This window comes from Schistocerca nitens, chromosome 5, assembly GCF_023898315.1.
Source record: "Schistocerca nitens isolate TAMUIC-IGC-003100 chromosome 5, iqSchNite1.1, whole genome shotgun sequence".
Taxonomy (NCBI): Eukaryota; Metazoa; Arthropoda; class Insecta; order Orthoptera; family Acrididae; genus Schistocerca; species Schistocerca nitens.
Genome location: NC_064618.1, coordinates 685,835,811 through 685,848,653, shown reverse-complemented (window position 1 = coordinate 685,848,653; position 12,843 = coordinate 685,835,811). Strand labels below are relative to the sequence as shown.

The 12,843-nt window shown below is 40.2% G+C and overlaps 1 protein-coding gene across 1 annotated transcript in view; it reads left to right on the top strand.

The window, feature by feature from the left end:
• The window catches only part of LOC126259680 (solute carrier family 25 member 44), a 145,261-nt gene that overhangs the window by 76,424 nt on the left and 55,994 nt on the right, over positions 1-12,843 (top strand). The window contains exons 3-4 of the mRNA XM_049956639.1: positions 4,601-4,884; positions 9,716-9,902. Of these exons, the coding sequence (XP_049812596.1) occupies positions 4,601-4,884; positions 9,716-9,902 (471 nt within the window). The remainder of the gene's footprint in view (positions 1-4,600; positions 4,885-9,715; positions 9,903-12,843) is intronic.

Genomic DNA, 12,843 nt, shown 5'->3' with positions numbered 1-12,843 from the left:
CTTCTTTCCCAAACACAGCGGTTCACCTCCCGCATAGGCGGCCCAGGTCAGGGCTAATTATTGCAGTTTGCGTGCGATATCTTCTGTCTGGAGTCCTCCCTTCACTACCTCTCCTCGAGGTCCATTCACATACACCTCCGTGGTGAAGCTGTAGTCCTATGCTTCACCTGAACCGTGGCCCTAAGGACTCGGTTAACCCTGCCGCTCTCTGCTGTCACTTCCTTTCGATTCTTGAAGTGTTCCAGGCCTCTGAAGTAGTTTACACTGACGACTGGATGGCTGATGGTAATGTTGGCTTTGCCTTTGCCCACAGAGACCATATTGAACAGCATTCCTTGCCCGATGGCTGCAGTGTATTCACTACATAGCTGGTGGCCATATCTCGTACATTTCAGTATATCTGTTCACGCCCCAAGGAATCATTTGTTCTGTGTACTGACTCCTTGAGCAGCCTACAAGCTATCGACCAGTGCTATCCTTGTCATCCTTTGCTAGCGACCATCCAGGAGTCCATCTATGCCCTGGAACGGTCCGGTCGATCAGTGGTGTTTGTGTGGACCCCAGGACACGTCGGAATCCCAGGCAACGAACTTGCTGACAGGCTGGCTAAACAGACTACATGGAAACTTCTTATGGAGCTCGGCATTCCAGTAACTGACCTGCATTCGTTCTTACGTCACCAGGTTTTTCGGCTTTGGGAGATGGAATGGCATAGTCTCAATACGCACAACAAACTGCATGTCATTAAGGAGACTACGAATGTGTGTAAGTCTTTCATGCGGGCCTCTTGCAGGGAATCAGTTGTCCTCTGCCGGCTCTACATTGGCCACTCTTGGGGGACCCATGGCTACCTCCTGCACCGTGAAGACCCACCTCAGTGTCGAATCGGTGCCTAGTTGACAATGACCCATATTCTGGTGCACTGTCGCACTTTGACTGCCCAGCGATGGAATCTTGGGTTACCGGACTCATTGCCGCTAATTTTATCTGACAATGCCTCATTGGCTGATTTAGTTTTACATTTTATTCGTGAGGGTAGGTTTTATCATTTGATCTAAGTTTTAGCACATGTCCTTTGTCCCTCTGTGTCCTCCACCCTAGTGCTTTTAGGATGGAGGTTTTAATGTGTTGCAGAGTGGCTGGCTTCTCCATTTTATTCTCATGGTCAGCCAGCCGTGGTCATCTGCTTTGTTTTACTCTTTTCATCGCATTTCTTGCGTTTCTTTGGTTTTCTTGTTCCGCTTTTGTCCATTTACATGTTTGTTGCCCTTCATTGTTCTTGTGAGTTTTCCTTCCATTCTGTTTTGTGCTGTCAGACTTGTTTGTTTTATTCTCACCCTTGTGGCATTGTTTTATTTGGAACAAGGGACTGATGACCTTATTGTCTGGTCCCTACCCCCTCTTTTAATCCAACCAACCAGCTGGCATCTGAGAAGCAAAAGCATTAAATCCCATATGCAATACATACTTTTTAATGTGCAAGTGAAATTTAAATGAAATACAAATCTGCACAATGGTGACAGTTGTTATTTGTTCTGCAATAAAAATCACAATTTGGAAAGAAATATAAAAACAGTGTACAGTTACGATTATTACACCTCTTTTGATAAGAAGACATTCATATAGTCATTCATTTAAATAATATAATGGAAATTAAAGAAATATCTTGCCTTGCTGTATGGACAATACTTGCCATTCCATTTTCTTTGTAGGGCATACTGCATCATTGGAACCTGAGATGCAGTAGTGCCAGCAGGATGAGACCCACATGACTGACGCAAGTTGGTATGAGCCAGAGAAGGAAAACCAAGCCAAGATGATAATTTTTCAAAATGAGTCTGAAAAGGTTATATGACATACTGAGAATCAAATTTTTGTTGCCCCTGGGAGCCATTAGATAGGCAACCTGCAACTGAGTAATGGTTTCATGTCCAAGGATAGTTTTCTGGTGCTGCTGTATTATAAGCTTATGAAACATTTTGCACTTTCTGCATCTTTACAAGTTGTCATATGAAATTTGATAAATGTGAATTAAAATAGTGATAACACAGATGTTTTAAAGTATGGTAGGGAAACTCGGGGTGAATTTACAAATCATCCTAATACTAATCCAACAGGCAGCTGTCTATCGCTACAGTAAACTTCATATTCTCGTGACTGCAGCATACTGACAGGTTGATATGTTGTTTTCTTTTGGGAACTGTTTAACTCTTAGTTTAAGGGAGAAATAATAAATTAGTGGCTGAACTGTCACAATTTACTCTGTAAAGCAGTATTTTTGCTTGTAGTGCAATTACAATTTGCAACAATATATGGAGTAACTACATATTGGTGCTGGAAATTGAAGCAGGTATCATTTGAACTTATTATTCCAAATGGATTCATGTATGACATGTTCAGGATGGTCTGGAATGTGTATCAGAGTTCAGAAGGCTGAACATTATCTGATACACTCTCTCTCTCTCTCTCTCTCTCTCTCTCTCTCTCTCCCCCCCTCCCCCTCTCCCCTTCTCCGCCCCTCTCTCACCCTCTCCCCCCCTCCCCCCTCTCCGCCCCTCTCTCCCCCTCTCTCCCCCCATCAGAATCTTGTCAAATGTCTCCCAGGTTATAGGATAGTATGTGGTAATCTTCACGCTTATTTTCAAACCACACATTTCTATTCTTACCCGTCTCCTGTAATATTGATCATAGTACTTTCGGTGGAAGCACTTGAGGTGGGAGGAGAAAATAGCAGCGTTGACAGCAGAACATGAAACACATGACTAGTACAGATGTCAGATAATCCAGCTTACAATAGTTGCTTTGTGAATCCCAGATTTGTTGCAACATTTGCTTTATAGCTGATGTCGGATTAAATTCCTCAAATGTGATGAAGACTTTTCAGATTGGTGAATGATTCTTAACTGAGAGAGATTGTTACAGATGAACATCAAAACAATTTAAGCTGCTGTGATATCTCAATATTTATTGCGGGTGTCACAGCTGTGAAATAAGTTTCTTACACAATAGTAGTCAGTTAAGCTAGATATGGAATTTAAATTTAATGTTTTCCTATGAAGGGTAGTCAAAAGTTTTAATTATAAAGTGAAAAAATTGAGTACTTAATTTTTTGTTTGTTTTTAGGTATATTTATGTAGTCCTGGTATAAACTGAAATTCCTGTGCCCCAGTGATGTAGCATGTCACTAAAGAAGGTGAAACAGAATAGCACAGCCCATTGGTAGAGTGGAAATGGGCTTTACAATTTTGTTTTGGGTCCTCTAGCAAGATGCTGCTCTACAGTGGCATTGGGATTTCAATGTGTATTGGGACTGTAGACATATAAATACAAACAAGTTATGTCCATCAGAGGAAAACTTAATCAAAACTAAATTATGAGCCAGAATAGTTGGCCAGTGCTTCACTCAGTCAAATGCATAGTATTCCCAATAGAAATATAAAAGTTACAAACTATTCTAGCTTATGGAAAACTATTAGATCCTTCCTTTGGGGGGGGGGGGGGGGGGGGCGAAGAGAGGAAGATATGTTGGATGAGGTTAAAAAGGTGCGACAGGTCCCGTCCCTCTGACACCAGTATGAAAGGGACCCACCTATACCTAACTTTGTCATCAGTGCAAATATCCTGGGATCTGAATGACCTGTCTTTCCTTTTTAACCCTCCCAAACCTACTCCCCTTTTCTCCTCAAGGAAGGAACTAATGTTTGGAAAGGTAGGGTAGTTTTTCACCTTTATTTTTATATTTTTGTTGGTAGTTCTAAACATTTTACTCCTGAAGTCAAGTTTTAACCAGCAGTTATGTCCCAGAATTTAACAAAAAATTATTCAACTTTTTTTTTAATTATTATTTTTAGAGGCTAATTAAAACTTTTTCTATCCTCTATCTCAAGACCTCCACTCAGTGGGGGAGTGCAGGCTCCACTATTCAGGATTTAAGGTTGTAAACCAGCAGAACAGTTGGCTCACAACACTTTCACAGCTCTGAAGAAACCGAGTCTTACTAGCACTCTCAAATATTTGCTGCTGGCCAGGTAATCTAGAAGAGATTAGCTGCCCCAGAATTATGAGTCAATTGGTGCTTCAGTCTCTCAGGGATGAGTGACAATAAATACACTAAAACTTTGCATATCATTATTTTAATTTAAATTAACTTCCTTTTCCAAAATAACTGTATCTACATTTGAAATTTCTTATTACCTCTAGGAATGCAGAATGTGCCTTTGCCTCATAAAAATTTTTAAATTACACAAATTAATGTAACAGTTTGTATAGGCCGTGTGTCAGACTCTCATAATAAATTGATGGATTCCATTTGACAACAGAATGCAAGATATTCATTACATGCGGCCCTAAGCTTCCTTATGCATGTATCACACATAAGAACTTTATGACTAAAATCAGTACTTGCAATAGTGTAAAAATACAGTGTTTATACTTTCATGAACTGAAAAATTGTATGTGTCACCTCTGTGCAGGAATGTAATGAAACATTGCAAGGAGCTTAAGTGTAAATCCTTTGTAGAACTGATGACTTATTATGGTGTCTCAGAATGATGGGTAATATTTACATAAATAAATATATAGTTTGTACTCTTATTTTCAGGCTTGTTTGATGCTTGGACTAAAATATATCGCCATGAAGGAATAGCAGGCCTGTATAGGGGCTTCTGGGTTAGTTCCTTTCAGATTGTGTCTGGTGTTTTTTACATATCAACATATGAAGGAATGCGACATTTTCTGAGCCGCTGTGAAGTGGACTCTCGTGTTAAAGCCCTGGTTGCAGGAGGTTGTGCATCACTAGTTGGGCAGACTATCATAGTTCCATTTGATGTTCTTAGTCAACACTTGATGGTACTGGGTATTGTGAGTGGAAACACAAAGAAAGAGGTAACTACATTCTTTCTTCTCTCAGAATTTTGGAGTAGCATTTGCATCTGTTTCTAGGGCAGCAGTAGGGAGAAAAGATAATCAACATTGTTAACTTCACAGTACCCCTCTAAGTGTTTTACTTTTTGGTTATACAGAGTCTGCCAGAGAGAAAAGTATACACACTTTAAGGAATGAAAAGTATCACTTATGTGTTTATTTTACATTTAATAATTGATCACACATGTTGTAAAACCTTCAGTGTAGCATATGGTTACTTTAAATGTTCAAAGTGTTCACCATTGGTGGCTATATACATAACAGAACAATGAGCGGTCACAGCATCTACATCAGTCAATGTTACAGTGGAGATTGCTGCACATGTCACTGTAATCTCCTGGCGAAGTTCCTCCAGTGTGTGTGGCTTATGTCGATTGACATTATCTTTCGCAGTTCCCCACAAGTTAAAGTCCATAGCTGTTAGATCTGGCGACCGTGGAGAGAACTCAATGGGCCCTCTTCATCCAATCCAATGCCCCAGAAAATTGTCATCCAGGAAAGCTCGTACGGCTAGGTGGTAGTGTGGTGGCGCCTTGTCCTGTTGGTAGAAGACCTCTTCATCATCTCCATAAAGTGCATGTATACCTGCCAAAATTGATGAGTGTAACATTTACAGGTACAATTCTCCAGTTACAGTAGCATCAAAGAAAAAGGGTCCTACTAAGTCCCTAGATGATAGTCCACAACACCCATGAACCCCTGGTAGATTGAGCACTTTATCCACATAAACATGCGGATTTTCGGGTGCCCAGTACACACTGCTATGCCGATTCACGGCTCCATTAATTTTAAATTGTCCGTTGTCGCACCACACTACCTTTGTCACAAATTGTTTGTCATCAGTTACCACTTGCTGATATCATTCGCAAAATTGCATTTAGTGATCAGGCTCGTCATCATTAATCATGTGCAGTAATTGTGGAATGTAAACTTTCCACTTTGCAGCTTTCAGAATTCTTCGTACACTTGTACTGCTAACCCCTACTTCACATGCACATTGCATAGCAGACTTCTGTGGAGAATTAACAAACATTTCGAACATTAGAGCTGACGAAGCAGGACTTACAGCTGTACACTGTCTTCCTGATCTTCATTTTTGAATATCACAAATTGTTCCATACAATTCAAACTTGTCAATGATGTGTTTAATTGTTAGGTGGGTTGGTGGTTCTGTTTCAAATTCCCGCCTCCACTGATGTTGCACTTCAACGGGATTATCAAACTTTTAAAACCACTTCACAGTACATTTTAGTTATTTGAATGTAAAGCATGCTGCAGCCATCTTGTTTTCTCAATACCGAGATGAAAGTACTAACATCTGTTGAGCCAAAGACCATACTACAACACACTCGTAGCTCAAATCGAACAACAATATTGATATCTTGACAGAGACTGACAAAGAGTGTATACATTTTTCTGGCAGACTTTAACTTATAAGTAAAACATCTCGTAATAATTTCAATGACAGAATTCCATTTTGTTGTAGCATTGTTAATGTTCATTCCTAGGATAAAAAATGTGTTTCTGCTTTCTGAACTGTATTGAAGTATGTTGTGAAACTGATATTAGTAAGTCAGTGTTTCAAAGTTACTTATTCATGCTTATTACTTTAATGTCAGTCTCTGAATCATTTTTTAAATAATGTGTAGTAAACTTTGTTTCCACCCTTGTGTGACTTATTTATGGTTGTTCGTAATTGAATGTATTATCACTTAGAAATACCAAAAGAGGAATGAAAAAGCATATTGTCCGCTGGTACACACAACTGGGATACATGTGATGCTGATAATTATTTCTGTTGAAATCTTTAAAATGAAGGTTATACCTCCAGTGGATTAGCTGTTGTAGAAGACTGCTTCCTAGCAGACACTGAACAAGTTAACAAAAAAAATTCATTTGGTACCAAACATCAGTTTTGCAAAAGAAGCACTAGGGTAACAAAATTGTTAGAATATTCAAAAATATTTGTTTGGGTCAAACTTTACTCTAGGTTACTTTGACAATTGTAATTTGTCTAAACATATTGATCAATAATTGTAGGACATTCTTTAGATTGATGGAGCAGTTTGAATGCATATTACTTCATATATGCTGCCAATAAAACATTATTGCAAAAAAGGATAGCCACATCTTATTTATTCAGAAAGATGAATGGATCTGATGTTTTCATCATAGAATTCACTGCAAAAATTGGTGCATCTTCTTTTTTCTTGCTGGTCAGTGCTCTAAAATATGTATGTGAAGATTTTTATTTGTATTGATCCTAAAATGAGTCCAGTGTGGAAAAAGACGTTTCCTACATAACTATAAAACATATTACTCATAATAGACTATTCGGTGCAATGGAAGAGCATCAAAAGTTAAAACTGTTTCCTAGAACAAAATTTTGAATACAGTCTGCTGTTGTAGCAGCAGCAGTAGTTTTTCAATGGAATTCTAGAAACGTGCCTCACAGACTAAGCTTCCAACTGATGAGATGCAATGCAAAAAGTGCTTACACCGTGGACTAAGAGTCTGTGACACATTTTTTTCTGCCCCAAACATTCATACTGGCATCAGCCTCCTATCCAGCCACCTTCCTCCTCCAGGAACAGGGGCCAAAGCTGCTCTCTTACGTTTTTACCCCTCGTCAGGTGGAATCCTACAACTAACCTTTTACTGAGTGGGAACTGCTTCTGGCCATCTCCTTTTCCCACAATTCAGCCCTTGGCCCCTAATTCCATCCACAACCAAGTGCTTCAAAACCTCGATCCTACATGACATATCTCCTCTGGGTGTTTAATGGTATTTGGCTCCATGGCGTTTCCCCTCTCAATTGAGGGGCAGTATTGTGGTTCCTGTCCTTAAGCCTGGAAAGGATCTGTTTTCCCTCGATAGTTACTGATTTATCAGTCTGACCAACATTCCCAGCAAGTTGTTTGAAAGGATAGTGGCTCGTCAGCTCTGTTGGGTCCTTGAATCTTGGGCCCTCTGCCTAATAAACTTCACGCAATTAAGGGGCTCCAACCACATTCTTCCTTCTGCGTCTTGCGGCGGGAATCTGCCATCCTCTGCCATCCTCTGCCATCGTTGTATCAGCCATACCAGGTTGACCCTTGACTTTTTACTCCATAATGAGCCACATCTCTTTGTAGTTGTGGGGCCACCTCACAGTGATCCATATTCTGTTAGATTTTTCCTACATTTTGGCCTTCACACTAAATTTACCCTCCCCGTCTCCTTGTCATGTGTGTTAGTGGATGGCTCTCTCATGGTTACATCTGGTTTTGGAGGCCTTTCGGTATTGCCTCCATGTTGGCCAGGATCCCCCACCCCCTCTCACTACATTTTGTCTGATCTTCTGTGCACTTTTGTTCCCCCCTTTTCTTGTCTTCTTCCCTGGTGTTATCTCCATCCTGTCACAGTCATGGAATGGTGTGGGAATCTGTATGGGTCCGTGGAGGTGCTGTTGCTCATAGCATCTGCAGGATGCCCCCCCCCCCCCCCCCCCCCCCACACACCTTTCCTTTTCTTTACTCTTCCTGCTGGCCTGACATTCTTTCTGCCTCTTTGATTGCCCATTTTCGTCTCCCATCAACTGGACTGTACTCTTGGGTGTCGTTCCTCGCTTAGTTTCTGGCACCTTGGGATTGTGGGACGGATGACCTCGCTGTTTGGACCCACCCCCCAAAATGTACCAGACAACATATTCTTGTCTGTTACCACATGAATTTGTGTGTTGTGAGGAGCTATTACTTGCCACTATCACAGTCACTAGATGATTGCACTATTCATTTTGTGTGCAATTTTTAGTGTGTCCATCATGTAACAGTCCAGGAAAAGACAGACTGCTACTTACTGTAAAGATAAGACATTATGTTGCAGACAGGCACAATTAAGATGCTTACATAAAGCTTTCAGCCACAGCCTTCATCAGAAAAAGAGAAACACATACTATTCATTCACACAAGCACGCACACCTCACACACACATTACCACCAACTCCAGCAGCTTTGGCCCGAATGATTCTGGCCCAAGTTGCTGGAGTTGGCAGTTGTGTATGTGAGGTGTGCTTGCTTCTGTGAATGAGTGGTTTTTCTCTCTCTTTTTCTGAAGAAACCTGTGACTGAAAGGTTTGTGTAAGTGTCTTATAATTGTACCTGTCTGCAACGTAATGTGTCATCATCTTTTTCTACAGCGTTGATATTCTCATCTGGAGTTACCATTGCCAGATTTATTTCCATTTGCTCTTCATTCTTTGAAATGCAAATATTATTACCAAGCTAGGTGGTGCAGTGGTTAGCACACTGGACTCGCATTCAGGATGACAACGGTTCAAACCTGTGTCCAGCCACCCTGATCTAGGTTTCCTGTGATTTTCCTAAATCACTTTAGGCAAATGTTGGGGCGGTTCCTTTGAAAGGGCACAACTGACTTCCTTCCCCATCCTTCCCTAATAGATATTGGGACCGATGACCTCGCTGTTTGAGCCCTTACCCCACGTCAGCCAACCAACCATTTGATTTAGTAAGGAGTTATTTATATTCTTATTGTTATGTTTTTTACTGTAGGTTCCATCATGTTTGTTTTCTTTAGTTCAGCTGGCTGTGCATATCATATTTTTTAAAGTTGTTTTTTCCTGTGACTCTAAAATCTATTTGGTTTTCACACTCAGATAACACCATTCAGTTAGATCAGTAGCTGGTAGGTTACCAGGAACTACAGCAGATAGCAAATATTTCCTACTTGTGTGACTCTTATTTATTTGTATAGCTACTTTGAAACTAATGTATTATGAAATTTGTTTCTCTAGATGCTTCTGAATCCATTGGGCATTTCTTTAAAACCTGGCCGATCTCGTCTTGAAGTAACCATTGATATAGTACGACAAGTGTACATACAGGATGGTTTCAAGGGATTCTATAGAGGCTATGTTGCATCACTATTTACTTATGTGCCAAATAGTGCTATGTGGTGGGGATTCTACCATTTCTATCAAGGTAAGTTATATGATTACAAAATTATCTAAGACTCTGGTAGATCACCCAGTAGTAAATGTCTTCATTGTAAGGTGAACTGACCTCATGTGACAGAAATGGCTTTCATTGTCATCAAGTCCTTTGAAATGTGCGTCAGTGTACAGAAAATATGTAGCAGTCAAAGGATTATTATTATGTTGACCTTTTTATAATGAATTCCATCAGAAGGAGGAACCGTGTATATGTATTCTGCATGTTCAGAGAAAAAACCTGTACTTAGTTTTTCAGTATGCTGTGCTGAGTGGTAAACATGAATAGGACAAGAAATATTAACTGGTCTTTTCAACTTCCACTACTCTCCAGAGAGGATGTTTGTGCTTACTGGTAATTGTACTGCCAATGCTGCAGTGTAACTGGTAGAGTGAAGCTGTCAGCTGAAGATGTTTATCAGACAGGAAGGGAAATTTGATTGAAGGGTATATACAAGGTGTAAACAATAACAGTTTACGTCTTACCATAGTGGTGTAGATGAAGTCAAGATGAACAAATTGTTCAGGACACTTGTGTTATATCAAGTCAGTAAAGTACCTCAAATCAGCCTACAAAAACCATGAAATTGTGGTGCATCTGTTTAGTAACAGATTTTGCTATTGTCATTTCTCTATGCACAAACTATTATTTCTAGAGCAAAATGAATAGGAGCTCCTTTGTAGGAAATTTTAGTTTAATTTTGCTCTAAGATATGTTTTTGCTAGAGGCCATCGTTCTCCAGTTATTCAAAAGGAACACACAAGTGGCCATCAAATGCCCTCTCATCCCATGCTTAATGACCCACTGGTCAGGATTTTTGGTATGTTGCTCTTGGCACTCCGTCAAATCACTGTACAAAACGTTGCAACTACATGAATTATTTTCAGTATTTGACCTGTTTCGGTCTTATGCCATTGACTTAATCAGCTATTTCATTAACATTAATAATTAAATGTGCCTGTGAGAATAATGGATGAAAAATAATTTTTGTAAATACTAGGCAAAAACTAATTACAGTGCTAATTTGATCCAGAGTTAACTCTTGCAAACACTGTAGTTTCATAGAATGCCAGGCAAACAAAGTAATTTAATTGTTAATTTCATGCAGTTAAATATCACAAAATCATTTGGTAAAATGTATACAAACATCAGTTCTACAATTTGTAAGTGACCGACTAAGCTGATGGTGAAATAAGCCCAGAATTGAAGACCAAAAGAGGTCAAACATGGGAAATAACTCGTGTAGCTGCAAATTTTTGTACAGTGCTTTGAAAAAGATTCTAAAAATCCTGACCTGTAGGGGCTAAATGTGGGATGAGAGTGTGTTTGAAGTTCGCTTTTGTACTATTTCTTGAATATTCAAAAACCACAGCCTCTAGTGAAATGAATCCCAGTACAAGATTAAAATAAATTAAATTTCCTACAAAAATTGCCTTTTCTTTTTTTCTCTATGACTAATTTGAACATACGAGTAGATTGCCAAGAGAATATTGAAAACCTTGCGCAAAGGGTGATACATACTGTAGCTTAGGTGGTTTTTGTAGGCCAAGTTGCGGTACTTCACTGACTTAGTACAACAAGTGTCCCGTATAAAACTCATTGTTTTGAGTGTCTCCACACCACCATGGTACATTGTAAAAAAAAAAAAAAAAAAAAAAAAAATGATCATTTACAGCCTTCAGATTCAAGAGAGAACAGTAACTGTATGAGTTGATGGGAAGACTGAGACTGCTTTCAGATGTAATGTAGGTAGCAGGTAGTAGCAGTTTGCAATGAGTTCTTGTGGTGTACTCTGACAATGACTTGGATTTGTCGGTTGCATTGGGGTGACAGGACAGACAAAGGGAAGACTCTTGTGGTGTTAGCAGAGGTTAAGATTAGGAGGATTATGGGAGTGAAGGATATATTGCAAGGATAATTCCCATCTGTATAGTTCAGAAAAGCTGGTGCTGTGGGGAAGGATCCAGATGGCATGGATTGTGAAGCAGCCGTTGAACTCGATCTTGTGTTCTGCCACTGGGTAGTCAGTTTTTGGCCAAACTTTGATAGTGGCCATTCATTCTGGATGGCAGCTGGTCTCTGAACATGCTTGCATAAAATACTGTGCAGAAATTGCAGCACAGCTGGTACATGACATGTCTGCTTTCACAGGTGGCCCTGCATGTGATGGGATAGGATAAGCCTGTAAAAGGATGATGATAGGATGTGCTGGGTGGGTAAATGGAGTGCCCTTGCATCTGGGTCTTTCACAGGGTATGACTCCTGAGTGGCATAAGGATCGACCAAGATGGTGTGTTGGTTGGGTGGGTAGCGAAATACCATTTTAGGAGGGGTGGGAAGAACAATGGGTAGGATCTCCCTCATTTCTGGGCATTATCATAGATAGTCGTAGCCCTGGCAGAGGACGTGGTTCAGTTGCTTAGGTCTGAGATGATACTATATCATGAGGGGCCTCTCTTTTGTAGTTGGTTCTTGTGGGTGGTGCAAGGATTTAGGATATTGAAGATATGGTGTGGGAAGTTTGTTTTCAGGCTACATTTTGGGGAAAGTATCTTTTCCATAAAGCCCTTTGTGAGATGTTCGGCCTACTGGGAAAGTCAATTCATCACTGCAAGTATGCAGTCCAAGGTTGACCAAGCTGATGGGGAGCTATTTTTTTGGTGTGGAAAGGTTGACAGCTGTCAAAATGCAAGTAATGGTGGTTAGTGGGCTTGCTATGGACAGAGATATGGATGGAGCTGTCAGATTAGTGGAGATCAATGTACAGTGTGGTCATGTGTGACTTTTGCAGCACCAGCTGTGGTTGCTTTGACTGTAGTGAATTCTGTCCTACAAACTACCTGAAGGCCAGATTGCAGTTAAACATTATCCAAGCAACAAATTACTACATTTCTTCTTCAGATCAACCCACCTCACCACACACATTGCTCCC